Source organism: Electrophorus electricus, chromosome 1, assembly GCF_041902795.1.
Source record: "Electrophorus electricus isolate QZ-2024a chromosome 1, ASM4190279v1, whole genome shotgun sequence".
Lineage (NCBI taxonomy): Eukaryota > Metazoa > Chordata > Actinopteri > Gymnotiformes > Gymnotidae > Electrophorus > Electrophorus electricus.
In genome coordinates this window covers 31,499,289-31,519,336 of record NC_137497.1, presented here as the reverse complement: position 1 = coordinate 31,519,336, position 20,048 = coordinate 31,499,289, and the positions used below count along the sequence as shown (strand labels likewise).

At 44.2% G+C, this 20,048-nt stretch overlaps 2 protein-coding genes across 12 annotated transcripts in view; one reads left to right on the top strand and one right to left on the bottom strand.

The window, feature by feature from the left end:
- The first annotated feature begins 321 nt into the window (after positions 1–321).
- Positions 322–9,824, top strand: sqlea (squalene epoxidase a). Of its 2 annotated transcripts, XM_027009528.3 has the most exons (11): positions 322–854; positions 1,494–1,752; positions 2,223–2,400; positions 3,233–3,329; positions 3,786–3,899; positions 4,199–4,370; positions 4,541–4,636; positions 5,121–5,263; positions 7,122–7,218; positions 7,586–7,673; positions 7,781–9,824. In XM_027009528.3, exons 1-11 carry the CDS (start codon positions 591–593, stop codon positions 7,971–7,973), a joined length of 1,701 nt encoding a protein of 566 aa, XP_026865329.2. In that variant the 5' UTR covers positions 322–590; the 3' UTR covers positions 7,974–9,824. The 2 variants fall into 2 exon arrangements, with proteins under 2 accessions (XP_026865329.2, XP_081571273.1); XM_081715147.1 differs by lacking the exon at positions 7,122–7,218 and having other exon boundaries at positions 7,781–7,920.
- Positions 9,825–9,994: 170 nt separating this feature from the next.
- The window catches only part of oxr1a (oxidation resistance 1a), a 108,161-nt gene continuing 98,107 nt past the window's right edge, over positions 9,995–20,048 (bottom strand). For 8 of the 10 annotated variants that reach the window (XM_027009529.3, XM_081715108.1, XM_035525883.2 and 5 more), the window contains 6 exons: positions 15,571–15,651; positions 14,528–14,653; positions 13,180–13,332; positions 12,699–12,794; positions 12,431–12,504; positions 9,995–11,825 (listed from right to left, as the gene is read on the bottom strand). In XM_027009529.3, the coding sequence (XP_026865330.2) occupies positions 11,690–11,825; positions 12,431–12,504; positions 12,699–12,794; positions 13,180–13,332; positions 14,528–14,653; positions 15,571–15,651 (666 nt within the window). In that variant the 3' untranslated portion in view covers positions 9,995–11,689. Of the gene's footprint in view, positions 11,826–12,430; positions 12,505–12,698; positions 12,795–13,179; positions 13,333–14,527; positions 14,654–15,570; positions 15,652–18,611; positions 20,032–20,048 lie in introns of those variants that run through there. The other 2 variants (XM_035525888.2, XM_035525886.2) reach the window with 2 other exon arrangements.

Genomic DNA, 20,048 nt, shown 5'->3' with positions numbered 1-20,048 from the left:
CGGTAATAGTTCGAAAAAGAAGACCACTTCAGTAGCTAAGTAAGCACCAAAGTATTTAACACTTGACTGTAGAAGTTCAAAAAAGTGCCATGGCGAATATTCTACACCTTTCAGTGACATCATATCATACTACTACGCCTGCTGTCCGTTCCCCAACCAGCTACCTAGGATGGGCCAATAGGCAGATAGCGTGAGCTCTGCTCACCGGTTTAATCATTGAGGATTGGTTGAATCCCAGGTAAGAAGGCGGGACACAAGCAACTACGAACTGAAAGTCTATCCGTTTATTTATTAGCATAAATTATTCATCATCCTCTGAAAGTATAGCACCGACGCCAGTTCGTGCATGACCTGAACACTGTGGAATAACTTAAATTTTAAGCGCTCAAAAGGTTTAGACTGATTCTACTCAAGGAGGAATCATGTTTTGTAATTTTAACGTGAAACCGTCTTATTTTTAGTTCTTTGGGATTTTGGTTTTGACTTTATCAAAGATCAGTTGTCTACTGTCCACTTTTCATTTTTGGAAGTTACTTTGATAAAAATTTTGTGCACAAAACTGTTCACTTTTTTATCTACAATTTTATACAATGTGGACATTTTTGGGTGTAGCAAGTTTGACATATGTCTACAAAAAATGCGACGCTCTTTTAACTTCTGCTTCAAAAGAGCTGATATTTGCAGCAGTGGGTTTTATCATGGTTGGCTTGCTTCTGACCTTTGCCAGGTACCGCGGCCAAACGTTGATTTTAACTTTGCCGCTGAACCTCTTATCAACGTTACCTTTAGCTAGTAAAATCTTCCATAAATCAAATATTTCTAATATAAAGAACGCGGGCGGGGCGAATAAAAAGGTAAGTTGTTCTTGACTTAATGACTTTTGTCATGACTTTAACTCCAGATTTTAACTGGGCCCTACGTGCTCTGATTAATCTAATTAAAACAGATCGCTGGTTATCGCAGAAAATACAAATCCGCTCATACCGTTACGACAACAACTTGCTGTTACATTGTTTTCTGTTATATGTAAATAAGCACTGCCGTTTGTACGACGTTTTTAACTCGTGTATTTAGAGTTGGTTTAAACTCATTTAATTCTTTAAATTCTTTTTGAAACTATTTTGTATACGTCTACGACTACATGTTTATGTGGATAATCCATATTCGACTGTATTTGTTAATACTCAAGACGCGTCAAAAGACCGAGTGTAAAGGGTGTATGGGTTTAGTATTTTACAGCACGAGGGGCTCCTTTTCAAAAATCGTTTTATAGTAAAATCACTTTAGGGCCTTTGGACTTTTAAAATGAAAATACACCTAATGTACTTAATATACCTATGTAGGTATTGTACCTAATGTAGTTTTTAAATGCAATATTCGAATCTGTTTAAACTTTATGACAATGTTTTGTTTTGTTTTTTAACTCTAGGCATTTCAAAATCCTATATATCTTATGCCAGTGTTGTGGTTTTTTTGTTTTCGTACACAAATAGGGATGTGTCAAGAGGAGAAGGGCGGAAACTAAAGAATCTCAGAATACTGAAAGCGCCCCAGGCCACACCTCTGACGGCTCAGATACGGATGTTGTCATCGTGGGTGCCGGCGTGCTGGGGTCAGCCTTGGCGGCCGTGTTGGCACGAGATGGCCGGAGGGTCACTGTGGTGGAGAGGGACCTACAGGAACCTGACAGAATCGTAGGAGAGCTTTTGCAGCCAGGGGGCTACCAGGCGCTCAGGGAACTGGGGCTGGAAGGTTGGGGGACTCCATTCAATTTTGCACACATATTGTTTGGAGGGAGCATGAAAAGCTCAGGCCATTTATTTTGTTTCATTTCATTTATTTATTTATTTTGCTCAACAAGTGAGACTTTTAACTACACTTTAACCATATTTTAACCTTGAGAAAAGAATCGTCACCCCCCCCCAAAAAAAAAAATTTTTTTAAATCTAATTATGCACTCACCAACAAAACTTTGGTTCTCACTGGACAATGGTTTCTGTTCTTTCAGTGTGTCTTTTGCAAATAATACTTAGCAACCTGGTGGGGTGAAATATGTGTGGTAGGCCAAGAGTTCTAATTTAACGCTATCACCCAAATCGTTTTTTTGTTTGGTTTGTTGGACCAAACTACAGAAGGCTCTGGGCTAAACTTGGCCAACAGGCTCCAGTTTGATTGGATCCATAATAAACGTTTTCCCTGCTGATGTTCCTATGTTCCTGCAGATGCTGCAGAAGGCCTGGATGCTCATGTGATCCGTGGGTACGTGGTCCATGACATGGAAAGCCGTTCGAAGGTGGAGATTCCCTACCCCCAGCAGGAGGGTGGCGTTCAGAGCGGCCGGGCGTTCCACTACGGTCGCTTTATTATGGGCCTGCGCCGTGCTGCACTCAGAGAGCCCAAGTGAGTCTTGGCGCCCCTCAGGTGACCCACTGCTGCCCCAGGCCTTGTTCAGCCGTGTATGAGCTAAATCAACTGAGCTGCCGTGGGGACACCATGAGACTGAGCAGATCAGTGGCCTTCCAGGCCCAGAGCAGAAACCCTCTGTTATTAGTGATGCTCAGCCCTGCTACTGGAGGGTTTACTTCCAATCCTGATACAGAACTCCTGATCCAGCTGGTGACAGTCTTCGCAAACGTCTGTGCAGTTGGGGGTCATTCAAAATCCTCCACAGCTCAGAACAAGTCTGAATCTCGGCTGTGATAGAACAGAGCACGATTACATGCCCACACGATGAATAAAATATTCTAGCAGACTGAAGCACACAATCATATAACTATATAGGATTAGGATAGTTCAGATGCTGAGATAATATGCAGACATGTAAATCACTCATATAAATGTTAGGATAACGTAGAGATTATTTAAACTAAGCCGTACTCATTTTTTTAATAAAGCAGCTGTTGCACAATGCTCCTGATATTGTAAAGAATCTCGCTTGGAACTGGTTCTGTTGCTTAAGCAGGCATTCAAGCGTCAAGAGTCAACATGTTTAAAAAGAAATTCAGGTATATTAGCTACTTCCTGTCTGCGCGGTGCAGGCTAATTCGTCCGAGTAGCATCTGGGCGATCCATTTAACGATTCACGAAATAATCCTCCGTTAGTATGTTAGGGGTCAAATGCCATTCTTAAGACCCTTTCCATTAACCCTTTCATTGACATGCATAGTATTTCCAAGGCCTTGAGACATTCCAGGGTGTTCTTCTGTGTTTGTGGCCTGCTTGTAAATGGAAGTGTGACACTCGTGGAGGGTACCGTGACCAGCCTGGATGGGGATGAGGACTGTGTGACAGGAGTCCAGTACAGGGAAAAAGACAGTGGGAAAATCCAGGTAAACACTCTCTCCTCCTCACTTGACTGAAGAGCCCTTTCACTTTTCTTCATACTCAAATTCATGACTAAAATCACAATAGCAATGTTTACTTTGGACAAGAATGACCTTTGAACTTTAACGAAGATAATATTTTTTATAGGCGTAAAAATCCATCTGTACATTCCAATATTTTGTCTTTCATTAATACATTTTCAGAACTAACCATACAAATAGACAGAAAATATTACCAGTGCAATGACTGTTGCTTTGGATAAAATACATTTTTGAACTTGAAACTTTGCAGATGATAACCTGCCTTCACAGAGAGAAAAATCTGACTCCTTAGTGCATTGTTTGTTTGTTTGGCCAGGGCATGTGCTTGTTTAACAGAGTCGCCCTCGGTTAACAATACAATACCAATGCTCAGCAGAACAGCCTTGCAGGTATTCTAGACTATTGTTTATTTCCCACTAGGAGATCCATGCTCCACTGACAATAGTTGCAGATGGCTGTTTTTCCAAGTTCCGCAAGAACCTTGTGTCTGGGAAGGTCGAGGTCTCTTCCCATTTTGTTGGATGCTTAATGAAGGTAGGAGAAAACATTGAATGTAGTCTACTGCAAGAAATGTTAGGAAAAATGAGTACAAAACCTAACTACAAAGCCGCTATTATAGCTATATTTTGCATTGTGAATATATTTTAAATACTACTTATATTCTGTTTATTGGGTTTACCATAATATGTATTAAAATTACTATAGTTTGTAACAATAGAAAGGAAGGGAGCATAAATTGTAAAGTTGTAAATAAGTTCATCTGTCGTTACATTGTATTCAGCCTGCCTGTTTTTGTGATCTGGTGATATATGCTGTATTCTGTCCTCTTTTAGGACTGTCCACAGTTTAAGGCCAACCATGCAGAGCTGGTGTTGGCAGACCCCAGTCCGGTACTGATCTATCAGATCTCCTCTAACGAGACCAGGGTTTTGGTGGACATCAGAGGAGAGATGCCCAGGGACCTCACAGGATACATGGTGGAGAACATTCATCCTCAGCTCCCAGGTAAAGACAGGCCTGCTCTCCCTTTCCCACTTTAGATTACACTAAAAAACAAGCGAGCGATCCAAATGTTACTCAAACGTTCCGGAGTGCACCATCATATCTCCTTGCTTTTGTCGTCTTGGCGACGGTGCTTTTGTTTGTTTTAATGGCGTCTCCTCTCCTGTCGGTAGAGCACCTCCAGGAGCCCTTCATGGTGGCCCTGCAAAACGAGCGGCTGAGGGTGATGCCTGCCAGCTTCCTGCCTCCTTCACCAGTCAATAAACAAGGTAGCTTTAGCAGGGTGGTCGGCCTCGAGAGCTTCACCCCCAGTTACGATGGTCTGGACGTGCTTTAAGCAGGAGGGCAATGACATGTGCATGGCTTTCATATTAGACACACGGGGAAACCCCTGAGTTCTCACAGGGGTTCTCATACTCCTCAGGCAAGCGTCCTACTAGTGTGACCAGTAGCGGGTTAACTATAACAAAATACTATAAATGCAAATAGGCTTTAGAGGGGAGAGGCAATTTGACAGCTTTAATGAACGGCTTAATGCCGTAAATTGGAGTTACCCTCCTCTGGTCTTGGGGGACCTGCCCACTACAGGGTTTGCCGTTTTCTCTGACACAGCACGGCCCATTAAACTCATCATCATCGAATTATCATACGCACTATGAGCCGAGTCACAAGGGTCCGATCAAAGACCCGCTGACGTGAGGACAATAAAGAGTTGAAGGAATCCCGAGTCATTTTCCGTCTCCGTCCTTTCAGGGGTCCTGCTCTTGGGAGACGCCTACAACATGCGCCATCCGCTGACCGGAGGAGGGATGAGCGTGGCGCTCAACGATGTCCGCATCTGGAGAGCTCTTCTCCGAAACATCCCCGATCTCTACGACGACTGTGCGGTGCTACAGGTAGAGGAAGTGCGCGCAAGCCATACATGTGCCAGACACAGAATCTGAGGGTGTCAGAAACAAAACCAAAAAAAAAAAACCCACATAGTTTAAGAAACCTGTCATTGTGAAACACACCTGTGGCAATCACGTGTGCTCTCATGTGTGCTTAGAACTAAGCAGAATAGTATCTAGCCAAATACAGTGGATATACAGTTATGTGCAAAATAATAGCAATCTAACATCACTAATGTATTTAATTACTGATTTTGGCAGAAATGATAATACAACATTGGGCAAAAAATTCATGACTAGGTGTAGGCGAGTAATGGGCGACCAATAGAATCAACAGTCATGACATGCATGCTGCTAATTGGGTGTAATTGACTCATTTAATGAAAGGGGCGTGTTCAAATTAATAGCAGTGAGGAGTTCAATTAGTGAGGTCATTCATTCTATGAAGAAACAGGTGCCAATTATGGCCCTTATTTAAAGAAGGAGGGCAGCAACTGTTGTAGCTGCTGGTTTTATCCCTTGCTTAGTGCATAAAATGGGTTGTTCCAGACGCTGTACTGAAGAAGAAAGAACTTTATTCAAGAAATTGATTGGAGAGGGGGAAACAAAGAAGTGCAGAAAATAATTGGCTGCTCAGCTAAAATGATCTCAAATGCTTTAAAATGGCAAACAAAACCAGAAACATGTGGTAGGAAAAGAAACACTACCATCCGCGTAGATCATAGAATAACAAGAATGGCAAAGAAGCATCCAATGATCAGCTCCAGGGAAATCAAAGAAGGTATTCAGTTACCTGTGAGTACTGCAACAATCAGAAGATGCCTCTGTGAAGCCAAACTATTTGCAAGAAACCCTCGTAAAGTACCATTGCTGAAAAAGAGATGTGTTGAAAAGGTTACAGTTTGCCAAAGAACACATTGACTGGCCTAAAGAGAAGTGGCGCAACATTCTATGGACAGACGAGAGCAAGATTGTTCTTATTGGGTCTAAAGGCTGCAGAGAGTTTGTGAGACAACCAATAAACACTGAATTCAAGCCACAGTACACTATGAAGACTGTAAAACATGGAGGTACAAGTATAATGGTTTAGGGATGTTTCTCATATTTTGGAGTCAGACCCATTTATCGCATACCAGTCACCATGGACCAGTTTGAATATATCAGAATACTGGAAGAGGTCATGTTGCCTTATGCTGAAGAAGAAACACCCTTGAAATGGGTGTTTCAGCAGGACAATGACCCCAAACACACCAAGCGGGCAACATCCTGGTTCCAGACCAACAAGATTGATGTTATGAAGTGGCCAGCCCAATCCCCAGACCTCAATCCAATTGAGAATTTGTGGAGTGACCTCAAAAATGCTGTTTTTGATGCAAAACCCAAGAATGCAGAAGAACTGTGGAATGTAGTCCCATCATCTTGGGCTGGAATATCTGTTCGCAGGTGTCAGATGTTAGTTGACTCCATGCCACACAGATACAAAGCATCAGAAATAAAGGTTATACAACTAAATATTAGTTCAGTGATCAACAGAAAAGCTAAATCTGTAAACAACTTTCAGTTTATACTGTAAATATTCGAGTTTGTAAATGAAAATGAAGACACTGCTATTTTTTCAACAGCCCATTATTCTTTTTTTCTTCATTTTCAGTTTAAAAATTGATATTTCGTTCATGTTTTCATTTGGAATTGAATGTGCAGTGCTCCCAGTGCCTTTGTGTATATGGGAATGTGTATTATTTATTATGAGGATTGAGCTTTTTCTTAGTTGTTTTAAACACTGCTATTATTTTGCACACAACTGTAGATGAGCACATAGCGAAGTGATCAGTCAGGACGGCTAATCCAACGTTTCGATCAACAGGCAAAGAAAAGATTCCACTGGGAGCGCAAGTCATCACACTCCTTTGTCGTGAATGTGCTGGCCCAAGCCCTCTACAGGCTCTTCTCTGCTACAGACAGTATGCCCACCTCACTGAATTAACATAGAACTTTAAAATCATGGGTGATTGTAAAGGATCCCCACCCACACACACACACACACACACACAAACACTAACACACTCACTGAACATTTCTTAATCAACTGATCCCCAAAGACTGGAAAATAATGTGGAAAGATGTGCAGCAATTCAATGCAGTTGCATTTCGGTTTAATGGAATTTAACAGCTATGCTGAGATTTGGAGTTACTTGACTTGGGAGACTAGCAAAGACTTTCATCTTGAAATCTCTTATTGCAGTGGCTTCCTCAGAGGATTCTGATTATGGAGATTTGATTACTGCATTGAACTCTTCTGTCTCAAAACAGTACTCTCACTCTTTTCAGGCTCTCTGCACCAGCTTAGAAGAGCCTGCTTTCACTACTTCAAGCTGGGCGGGGAGTGCATCAACGGGCCCGTCGGACTACTCTCTGTGTGAGTGATCAAAACGCACCCACAGGGCGTCGCGTTCCCCATCCTTTAGAGCCGTCTTGTCTGAGCTTAGAGGAGGTTGACGTGGGAACTGTGTTGTGTCCCATCAGGCTGACTCCCAAACCCTTGACTCTGATTGGACACTTCTTCGCCGTGGCCTTGTACGCCGCCTACTTCAGCTTCAGGTCAGAGTCGTGGCTGACGAAGCCGCGGGCCCTGCTGAGCAGTGCCGCCATCCTGTACCGCGCCTGTGCCATCATGTTTCCCCTCATATACTCTGAGCTCAAGTACCTGCTGTACTGAGATCAGTTGATGTGACCAGCCCAAGGACAATCAGCCAACACGCTCCATGAGGCCTATTTCCATAGAAACGCCTCGTACCTTTGATCTAAAAGATCTATTTAATTAGAGCAATTAGAGCTTTAGAGTTTTATATTTAAAATGGACAGTGTCCTTTCAACAGCTGAATAGTTCACTTGGTTGTCCTAATGGATGGAAATGTCACTTGTGTTCTGCTTATGATTAAAATATCTGGTGTTGAGGAGGAATTGTGCTATAATCTGCTCTGAAAGCATGTCACATGTAAAATAGTTGCTGTTAGAGACTGGCATACAACTCTCTTTGGGACTGTCAATCACCTCAAACTCCAATACAATATGAAATTTGTGGAAAAATATTTGTAATTCAAACAAGCTGTATTATTCTTGTGTAGACTCTGTACATAACATTCAGAAGGCTGGAAAAATATCCATATAATATCCTGCTGTGTATGACTGTATATGTGATTTTCCTTATTATGAAACCATAATTAATTACCAAGTAATTAATTAAATAATTAAGTGCTTAGTACTGGACAACTGGTTGTAAAATGTATGATATCCAGTATAACTTTTCAAATAAACAGAAATGCTCATATTTAGAGCTGTAGGACTTTCCAGCAGATTTCATGATTGTATAACAAAGGTCGTTTGTAGAATGTTCACTACGACATAGCTGTGCTAACTCTACTTCTTGCTTGCTCTCAATACATTTCACTCTGGGACAGCTTACTTTCTTACTACCCCTATAGAAAACATCCACAAGATGGCGCTCTTAAGCTGGCATATAGCAATACATGCCCTGCTGTTCTAAAGGTCTGCGGGATCTGCAGCTGTTAACCTGAAGTAATCGACTGTTTTCTGTGTCGTTTGCACATACTCACATAATACAACAGACTGAGCTATTACACATGTGTAGTCCACAGGTATGCTGAGAAATGTCTTTATGCAAGGAAACAAAAATTACTTGTAAACTTGTCAATGTCCATTGTGGCTTGGTACAGTAGGCTGTGTAGATCAGATTCTGGTATCTCAGCTGTCTGTCCATCCCCATCTAAATCTCTGCTGCCTACTCTCTCATGGGCTGGTCCCAACATCCCCAAAAGCCGGTAGGCCCCGAGTGTCCCGGACGCCGGGACCCTTGGACACGATATAGCTCCAGCTCCCTCCAGAGACATGAGCCTCTGGGCCTCTCTATATCTGACATGATCTGCCAGGGGAAATAGGGCCAAGGGGTAGCGGAGGGATACGCCTGCATCGCCTCGAAAGTGATGCGCGGTCCTGCCCGGGGCCGACAGTATGACGGGGGGACGTGTGGACCACAGAGCTCCCGCGACCACAAGATGGATGGAGCGAGGAGGGAGGCCCAGAGGTTCTCGAGCCCCAGAGTATGCAGGCTGGACCCGTCCTTCGGACAACAGAGCCTGCAGGTTCTTCTACAAGTCTTCATCTCTCTGGTTGGCTGTGTCCTTACCGACAGCAAAGTCGATGCAGAAGGAAGCCGAGGAAAGGGCTGAAATCCAAATCTGATGAACCAGTAGGAACAACAAATCGCAACCACCAGAGGGTAACAGCAACACTTTAGTGTAAGGGTTTTTCGTTTTCTTTTAACAAAAATATACAACAAAGACAAAGGCATGTTGCCATGGTTACCTGCCATAAGAGGTTCTGTGTCAGGGCTAGTCAATCTCATTCTATTAGGTCCAATGCCCCAGAGAAGTACCCAACTCCAGTCAGATTAATAAAGCTCCTTCTGTAGGGTTGGAGCAGAACCCAGCCGACAGCAGACCTTCCTGAAGCCTCACTGAGCAGGCCTTGTTAATCACATCTTTAAAGCCTCTATAAGCAAACTGCCTCAGCCAGAAACACACCATCCTCATCTATGAGCACCTTGACATTTTGATTTCAACCAGCTACAACTTTCATATCATTACAAAATAACGAAAACAACTCGCATCCCTGGTTACAATAATTTATTTAGATTTCGTTTTTTGTTATTTTTTAAAATTGCTTTTACATTGTATTCCAGTGACAGTGAGTTTGAGTGCTGGTTTATAGCAGCTCTCATCTGCTCTGGAGTCCGCTTGCCGGCACGGTTGAGAGTTGACGGGCACAGTGGCCTGGCCAGTCGCTGCTCTTCCTCACCACTCCTCATCCTCCCTTCGTGTGTGGAGTAGACGGTGGGGGAGCCTCAACCCCACGGAATTGCTGGCATTCCCTGTTCAACTTCAGCTACACCTGCCTTGCGGTTTCCTGTACTGTAGACAGGTCTTCCTACACAGTTAACATCTGTTAGTCTTCTAAATAGACAAATGAAAAAGGAGAAAAAAAAAAAAAATCTGTCCAGCTACTGCTAATGAAGCCAAATAATCTGGCTTTAAAACTAGAGTAAAGTGCTAGAAGCAACCCACCAATCCACTTTGTGTATTTGTGTAATACAGCAACAAATCTACTATTTTAACATTCATTTACAGGGTAAGATACTGTACATTATATTGGTAACAGCTGAGATATCAGCACAAAAAAAAAATCACTGTCACACTTAACAGCAATATATATATAATTATATATATATATATAATCTGATATATAATTATATACATAAATATATAATTGTCATATTTATGAAAAACAAACCACATCTCCGGCTTTTCAAATGATACCCAGAAAAGCAATTGTTCTGTAGAGACGTAAAAGCTTTACAAGTCCAGTCTGAAAGTAGGGGGCGGGGGGCAACACACCCCACCTGGATTACCGAGGGTTACAAGGACAGGAATTTGCATATTCCACAAAATCTATTGCAACACATTACTGTCTACAAACACAACCCCCCGCGTCGGAGGAAGCTGAACTCACACACGTACACACACCCACACCCAAACACACACTCACACCCACTTAACAGAACGTTACGACTATGGGACTGTTCTTCCCCCACCCCACAGATTAAGGGTTATGTGCTTCAACACGGCAATCTAAGATGGTGAACAGAAAGACGACAACATCACGACACTCGATTAATCTGCTTCAGGGGAAAGCAGTAGACGAACGCGCAGTGACCCCCCCCCCCCCCCCAAACCCCACCCTTCACAGACATCGCCCTGGCGATCGATTCCGTCACTTCCCCGAAGCGTCTTGCTGGCCCATGAGGGCCTAGGACTGTGATCATAGTCGGTTCTCTTTCTCTCTTTTTTTGGTCTCCAGTGAGGCCAAAGTTACATTACTGACATCCTACAGACCCTGTGGACACTGGTGGGTGTCTGGCAGTCCCAAACATATACCCCCACCCATCTCCGCTCGGTGTTACGGCTGCGCCGTCGTTCCAAGTCTGAACGCTCATCGGCATTCGTCATGGTGCCTCCTCTTGACGGCCTCCCTTGAGCCCCTTCCTCACTGGAGCACTTAAACGAAGCATATGCACGCCTAACAGCACAAGCAAGGAGGATATTTATTTATATATATATATATATATATATATATATATATATATATATAAAATATCGCAGAAATAACATACGACAACAAGCATAGAGGTATTATGCTTCTTTAACAGGCTTCCTGGGAGCCAAGGTGATGCGCATTTAGGTTGGGACCCTGTTGGGCATGGGAACATCTGGTTGGCTATCTGTCCCAACTGGAGCCATTGCTCTTCCTTCCCTCTCTCCCTCTCTCTCTCTCTTTCTCCCTTCCTCCATGAGCAGCCTACTCAAATGACCAGATTTCAATGTCCTGCACAAAGAAATCTTCCTTCATGGATAGCATGGGGTTCCCGAAGGTCTTGCACGAGTGACTCCTGCCATGGTAGAGATCTCCGTCCAGCCACAGACCAAACTCGCCACTGCAAGAGAAGGAAGGGGTTAAACGTTACTTTAAAGTCCCTCTCTTGTTCCACCGTCTTCAAGGCTGCTATAACAGGGCAGCATTATTATAGGTTACCATAATAACCCTACAAGGCTCCTGAGGTTGAGAGAAAAGCCCTTGAAACCGATTTGGACAGGGTGGAGACGCTGCTGTTGAAGGCTACATGCCAGGTCAATGAGTCTTTTGCTGTGCCCTTGGGGAGCTGTTGTGCTTTATTGCCGTTTCTGCGTGGCAACACTTAAGATACACCATGGCAGGCCAGTGCTTTGGAATCTCACTCCAAGTCACAAGCTGGATAAACAGTGTCGGTCCTGATAACCATCAATATTTTCAGCACTACTGGAGCAGTCTAGTATCTCGACTAAAACTACACCTTTCGGGGGGAAAAAAATAAAATAAATAAAAACCCCCCAAAAAACCTCATTGGACTTAATATCAACACATGTTAAGGGCAGTCGTGTGTTAGCTGTTGCTGAAAGGGCCAACAGTGATGTACACAGTCAGAGTAAAGTGCATGGCACAAAATGTACTTTAACACAGTGCGAAGCAAAAATGTCTAGACAAATATTAAAAAATCCTGACCTTCCGCCACCAAATGCCAGGGAGTCCATGTCTCCTTTAATGAAGAACATGTTATCGCCTGTCCACTTGTAGACCTGAAAGTACAAGACCAATTTTTTAAGAACAACCTGATGTTCATGCAACAGATCTGCAACATGAAAGATTAGCCCAGCATACTGACTGCTAGTATTACAAACTAACAAGTGTTGTATCCTCTTTCTACATTTGCATTCGTCAAAGAATCGTTTACGCCTTGATGGGAATGATGGAAGCCTTTCACCCAACCCACCTCAAACTCTGGATAGAAGCTGAAGAGAAAGGTCTCTCCTGTGCCATAGAAGCCCTCGCTGACTTTGAACGGCTCAGACGCCAATGCCCCAAACAGCTAGTAACACAGAAAGGTAATGAGCAAAAGCAAATTGGACTATAGGGAGAATGAGCCAGGCCCAATCAATGAACACACAGTGAGACTTACAGATTGAATGTCTGAATCCTCAAATTAATAGCATGTGCTTATCTCTGCATTCTTCTGAGACTGAAACATTACATGTAATGTGCGATTTATTATGGCTAAAAGATGTAGGACTGGTGACTGCTAGATAGGCTCTTCTGCTAACTTGGGAACTCATGCCCTAAAGAAGACTCGCATGGCTAATAGTGAAAGAAGGCTATCAGAGGCCTGCTAGCCACGCGCCGAATGCTAGCGCATGTTCAAGCAATTGTTTATGGTGAGCTCAGCCATTCTGAGAGGCCAGGGGGTGGAGCCTAACCTGCCCGTCACTGTCCTTGATGACCAGGAGGACCGGTGAGTCCAGCCCCTGCATGATCCGGTACAGGGTCTTGATGCTCATGCCGTGCTTGGCTGTGCTGAAGGCCAGAGTCCAGGGGTAGCCAATGGTGCGCGGCGGGAGGTACTTTGCCAGCTGAGAGAAAGAAGGCAGGACACATCATTGGTGGAGTGATGGGAGGGGGGAGTGAAGGCAACGAGGCCACGGTGGTTTTCACGAGCCCAGGTGGAGAAGGGGAAAGGGACAAGTGCAGAATCAAAACAGGGCCGCTGGTGATGGGAAAACGTGGCTGGACTATGGGGAGACAGAAGACAGTGCCCCATCAGGGAAGTGAAACTGAACGCTGAAACGCCAGAGCCATCAGTGCCCAATTACAGTAGAGCTGACCTTTAAGACAGCAGCGGGCAGACAGGCTAACCGAACACTACACACCTCGCACACTAACACGCTCTCTGACACGCGTGAAGCGGTGGGGTAGCATGCAGACCCTGCTTTTGCGTGAAGGGCCTCCTCTGGGTCCTGTGGTGGGTCAAGGCTTGCGCCACACTCGGGAGTGCATCACTCAGCATGATGACCTGGCTTGATTTGATTGGCTAGTAGAAAGGGCCTTGGGGTGTAGAAAGAACTAGGAGAGAACGGCCACCTCAGCTGATCTGTACACAGAGTGCCGGAGCCGTCAAACGCCCAGGAGCCCCAGGGCACCGGAGAGTGCGGCCGGCCAGAACGCGCCCGCCTGTGCGACAGTGTTCGAATTCCAGACAAGCACATCTAACATGACAGTGTCACAGTGGGTTAGGAGGTTGGGCTGAAGAGGTTAGAGAAGGCCAGTGTTGCTGCCATCTGCCTGAAACAGCTTTCAGCTCTCATTAAAGGAAGAAACAGACTGGGGCTAGAAATCTTCAAACTTCAGGAAACAGCAATAAACAAAACGGCAAGCAAACTTCAGACCGAGGCTTCAAACTGGGGGTCTACATATAGAAGATCAAACCTCACTGCTTCTAGCTACGGATAGTTTACTGAAGGAAATTCTTGAATAACATGAGCGTTCGTTTAAAAGCGTCTCAGAGCGCTGACTCGGGATGGGCTCGTTTTAACTATTTGTTACGGTGTGAACGGGAAAATCTGACAAAGGATCAGTATCTGCCCTTCTGTTCGGTTTGATAAATGAGGGCTACTCCGTTAGCAAGTGCTGTGAAAAATCAATAACTGCAGGATGCTGGGGAAAGCACCTTATGGGAGGAATGAAGAGGGGATCGATGAGCCCTTCGCCACCCTGGAGAACAGCCTTGGCAACAACACTAGCCAACAGTGGGATCGATGGAGGCCTTACCTTCTCAACTTGCTCGGCTGCCAGTAGGTCGCTGGGTTCACTCATACTGGGCTTGAAGGTCTCCGGTTCCAGGCTGGCAGAGATGGACGTGCCATGCTTGGAGTTCACCTCTTCCTTTTTGGTGATCTAGAGGCGGAGAACGACGTCAGCAAAGTGGTGGTGCTGGGGGGGTGGGGGTGGGGGGTGTCCAGCAGCTAAAATAAAGCCTGCCTCTCTGCAGTACTAATGCCAGGTTTACACTGGTGCACACACTCCTGGTTTTGGTTGGAATTCGACAGCAGGGGTGGAAACATATCAGTTGTGCTTTGACCAGGAGAGCCATTGGTTTATTCAAAATACAAGCACAAAAACAAATCCGAATTCAAGGTGGCAATTAATGCACTGCTGTTTCAAGCTTTTCCCAACAAAGTGCAAACCCAGTGCAAGAGAACATGATTAGCATATGCCAGTCCAAACAGTTAACATCACTACGTATCAATTCGCCAACTTGGACAGCAAGCCCTCCATGCATAGCCCCTTTATCTGTTTTATAGAACAGTGTGCTTTACCTCGAATGGCCCGGACACACTCAAGTTACACACCCCTTGCTTGAATTACCTGCATTGTCTATGGCAAACAATTGAGCAAACACTGCCTGGAACCCTAACTTCCTCCGTTTCAACCACCCAGCCTTCCTGTCGTCTGTCACAGCAGGCCAGTCATGGGGCTGCCAGAAGGAACACAACACCACATCTCTAGTGGGGTCGTTACGGTAACATTTGTGACAGTGGTTCCGGAACACGGCGGCTTCTAAAGGACGCCCCAGTAAGTCACTGCAGACACTAATCATTAAAAGTGTCAAAGTTCGGTACCTGTGTCAAACTACGACTGGCCATTTTCTAAAACAGTTCAGTAAAACTGCCTTCGCAAACATTTCCATGCTTGCGGCCATAGAGTTGTGTGCAGCACGACTATATGGCACTACTGGGCACCCCCTCTCTATGGAAGAGGTTAAAAGCTAAGGTACAGGGGGCCCCCAGAGGTTTGGGCTTGGGGCCAGGCACCTGGAGGCGTTTGCACAGGGCGCGGAGGTCTTCGCTGTTTAGCGCATCAATCCGGCGGTGGTGCTCGGTCAGTGAGACTACCTGGTACAAAGCACAGAGGAGGGGAAGAGGCGACAGCTGAGCACAGACACAGAGAGCATGAGCAGAGTAGGGAACATGGAGCTAGGCTGTGGAAGACAGAAGTGTGGTTTGGGACACCACAGCTTTCATTACAGGGCCAACAGACTGCTGGCTGTTTGCTTATGGTGGACAGGGGTGGGGTGGTAGGGTGGTGGGGTGGTGGGTGGGAAACAAACAAAAAAAACCAACCCAAAATCTCTCCTATGATTCTGGGAGAAAACAGTGCAAGTGCACTGGCTCAATTCATGCTTTTCACACCACGTCGCTAAAAATGTGAGCCAGTCTTTCAGAACTAGACCAAAAAGGCAAGTGTTTTGCATGGCTGTATGAGCGGTTTCTGGTTACACCCAGTCTCCCGGAGCATCCTGCAAGCCAGATCGCAAGCCCCAGCCTAAAGTTCATCACACAGCGGTAAAGCTCCGGGTTGCCTTCTTAAAGCCTCATCCTGCTTGATTTCATTGTTTAATTAGATGCATTTGTTGCCAAGGTACCTAGCTATTGGAGCTAAAATTAGCTTGGTGGAGTGTATAGGGACCGTCGCTATGTCATGGCTCTTCACAATTGGCTGATCATATCACAGAATGGCCGGAGGTATAGTTTTGATTGTAATGCACAAAGGCATACTGGGTATGCTACGAAAGACAGAATGCAGCTAGGCCACTCTATAACCCAGTCACCAACCACAGTCACGCCATTCTAAGATGCAAATGACTTCAGAGCTCAAGACTCAGCATTCTTCTCCAAAACACTGTTCTTTGATTGCAAAGGGGGGGGGGGCAATTTATTACAGCATGCTAGACATTTTGAGTTCAGATGTCTGCCTTCTGCCTCTCAGAAGGCAGAAACAGCAAAACAACATTGAATTCACATTTATGAATATACTGGCGTATGGATTCTAACGTGGTGTGTCATTTTAAACGACAGACCGCATTGCAGTTCACTTCCAGTGCACTAGTACCCTTGAGTGGGATGGAATGAGAAAACACGTTTTTTGCACTGTGCTATGGTATGTGGCTCGGCCTGAAAAATGACTGTGAAACAATATAATCATCTTGGAATGGATGACTTGTTTCTGTGACAAGTGATATTCAATCCTCCCCACACAATGAGTGAACCAACAACAGTTCAATACTAAACTTGTACCTGATTCCTGAAATTTTACCATGAAACCTGCATCACCTCATATTGTCAAAACTTTCACTTCCAGTCAGGACTATTAAGGCCATGATGGTGCAAGTCACCACATACAGAGATGATTTCAGTATGCATGTCAGATTTGGTCCTTTTTTTTTTTTTTAAGTCAGATTTTGCGGTGGTGGTGGGTTTAAACAAGTGTAATTATCATTTGCTGCACAGTGTAGTAAGGTAGCCTCACTAATGAGGTCTAGGCCAACAAGTCAACTAACTTAGTAAGCTACCAGGGGGACCCTGTGACCTGGCTGCATTTGAGCTGGTGGCTAATGAATGAGCCACACTTTGTGGGAATCGTATGAGGTTTTTTTTTTTTTTAAACCAAACCTCATTGTGTTTTAACCTTCCAGGGTCAGTCTCCCTAGCTCAGTATTCTGCATTTTTTGGTGGTCTCGTCCCACATATATAAGACATCTAGCCCACTTATACTTAGGTTCAGCATTTTGACAGCAATAAACCTCCAAAGAAAATCCCACACACTATGAACTTGTATTGTATGGACAAAAATACAAGTGTACAATAAGTGTGATCCAAACTAAAACCATGATTAGATTAGAGAAAGTGCAAAAGGACTTGTTTTTTTTCACTTTTTAAAAAAATTTAATTTTCTTTAGTTTCAGAAGGTTTTTCTTATTCCTGAATCTGCTTTGTGACAACACCTGATGTAAAACTTCTGTACAAATACATTTAAACTGAACTTGAACATCTGACTTGTATGTTAGTCGCTACGAAGAACATTCTGTAAGTGGTTTGCAGGCAGTCCTAGGGACCGACTGCTGAACATTAATCGAGTGGTCTTGGGCGGGGAAATGTGTAAATACTGCTTGAACACCGAAGCTCGATAAACCGTGCAGGGCAGCGGGTCACACAGAACCGAGACAGTGAACCCCAATGACGGAAAAGAGAAATGGTCAAGTTGAGTTTGAAGAGCGTAAACAAAAAACTTTCTAGCCACCACGTTGCCACTTCACTGCCGTCAATAATTCAGGGGAAACGGGACACTGATGTCGCTCATAAAAAATACAACGCTACAAAGATTTTCATTTTCATTTACAGAGACTTTAAACGCATGTACAAAAATAAAGGGGTTTACAGGCTGCAAATGTTTACCAGTAACGTTTCATTCTGCAATCACACTCGGTCTTTAGTCATTTAACCCAAGTCAACCTTACTAGTGACAAGCTTGCTAACATTAGCTGAGGTCGAAAGTCCTGAAATTCTGAAACTCATCGTAGTTAGCTGACTAACAAGCACACTAGCTAATAAAAAAAGGATACAAATTAATCTGCTTCATATGGATCTCTAGCAGCTAGTTAGCAAATTTTAGTGAAAAACGGCGCTTTGCTACAATCTACTAACGCAGGCTACCTAAATAGCGAGTAACGTTATCTAGGTTAGCAACCTAGTAGTTAGCTAAGATGGCTAGCTAGGAGAAACATGCATGCAGAACAACTTCGTAATAAAAACGTGTTAGCGAAGAGTGTGAAGGACGGGTATCTTAGGTTAGCTACTCAGCTATCGTTTGGCGACATTACACACAAGAGGAATAAAGATATAACACGTGTTTTCCGTGACTGGAGCCTTTCCCCCCAACACAAACATGATCCAACAAGGAATCCGTACTTAAATTAGTTATAGCGGCAACGCTGGCTAAACTCTACCAGCCAAAGATGTAGGACGCGCCAGACTGTGCGTGATTTTCTCTCCAGTAGCGTTATATTTCGACATACGTAAGTGTACTTAGGAGTCAGCGGTTTCACATCCTTCGCCCTGCTAGGGAACATGTCTTTTAGGCTGGACCGGGCTGGAGAGGCACATCCCGAATTCTCCAAACAGCTGATTTCCTCAGGACCGCCCGACAGCGGAGCATCAAGACGTATCACTAAACCCCGACCGAAAAGGGGATCAAGGGGATCATTCGGGGTCTACGACGAAAATAATCGACATCGTTGTGGACCAATGGAGATCGGGGCCAAGGGCACAGTCAGAAGCGATTTGCTCCTGGATCAAAAACACCTCCCCTCAGACAGTTGGCGACTGGCGCGTTTAAAGACACAACACGTTTTACGCGAATAGTCACTGAACCGATCAATGCAACTGAAGAGACACTGAGTAGTGAGATTTACACACGAATGTACATTAATTCGTGCTTGCAGCTAAACTGACTCGTGGATTTTTTTTTTTCATGACATGTAGACTCTTATTTAGATTTTAAACTTTACCAAAGCCAGGCCACACCACAGTTCTGGAAAAACAAAACAAAACAAAAAACTCAAACAAAACTTATGTAACGATTATTACTCGTAGTCAAAATATACTCACAAATTTAAAAAAATGTATTTAACCTTTTACTTAACCAAGCAAGTAATTAACGTTATTTACAATGGCGGCCTGGCAAGCAGCAGAAGCCACCTGACTACTGTTAACCTCAAAGTTTACCACAGAGATCAACGCGAACAAAGATCGTTGTCTGAGATTGTTATGACACTTGTTCCACCCCACAAATCTTTTGTAACGTTTATGTTGGAGCGAACAAAAGTTTACATCTTCAAACCCCAGAAAGACTACGGGAACTCGACGGGTCTTGGAAAGACAAATCAGTATACTTCGTTTCCCCACAACATTGATTTGCATTAAATTTTAAAGTGCCGCTTCAGCTGTAGTATCGTTTTCTTCACAGGCTGGTTCGGTTTCAGTGCAGCTAATAGGCCTATAAGACTGCTCCATGAAGACATATGGCAGCCTGGTTTGGACACATCTGCACATCTGAGCTAGTTCTCCTATGCACGTCCAAGAGTAGCGCTATAAAATCGCAGACGTATTTTTTCTTGTATTAAAAACAAAAACACCACCACACACACACACACACACACACACACACAAAACTCAAATGCAACAACATGGGCAATCAAACCCTATTGTGCTCTACAGTAATTTCAGTGCAAGTTGTTAACCAGGCAACATATATAACCACACAGTGAACCTCAATGACAATACTGTCATAACAGCATGATTTAATAGGGTTTCTCATAATGAGAACCATCCAGGTATTAAACCATGCAGTGTTCTCAGTGTTGGACAGGGGCTCGCGCATGCAGGGGCTGCTTTCTTGAAAGAAAATAGAACACAGTCATGCAAAACACTGGCTTCAAGCTCACAGTTAGAAA

Coding starts and splice junctions, on each gene's coding strand:
- sqlea (XM_027009528.3), top strand. CDS start 591: ATGTGGACATTTTTGGGTGTAGCAAGTTTGACATATGTCTACAAAAAA. Junction 855..1,493: donor CGGGCGGGGCGAATAAAAAG/GTAAGTTGTTCT, acceptor GTACACAAATAG/GGATGTGTCAAGAGGAGAAG. Junction 3,900..4,198: donor TTGTTGGATGCTTAATGAAG/GTAGGAGAAAAC, acceptor GTCCTCTTTTAG/GACTGTCCACAGTTTAAGGC.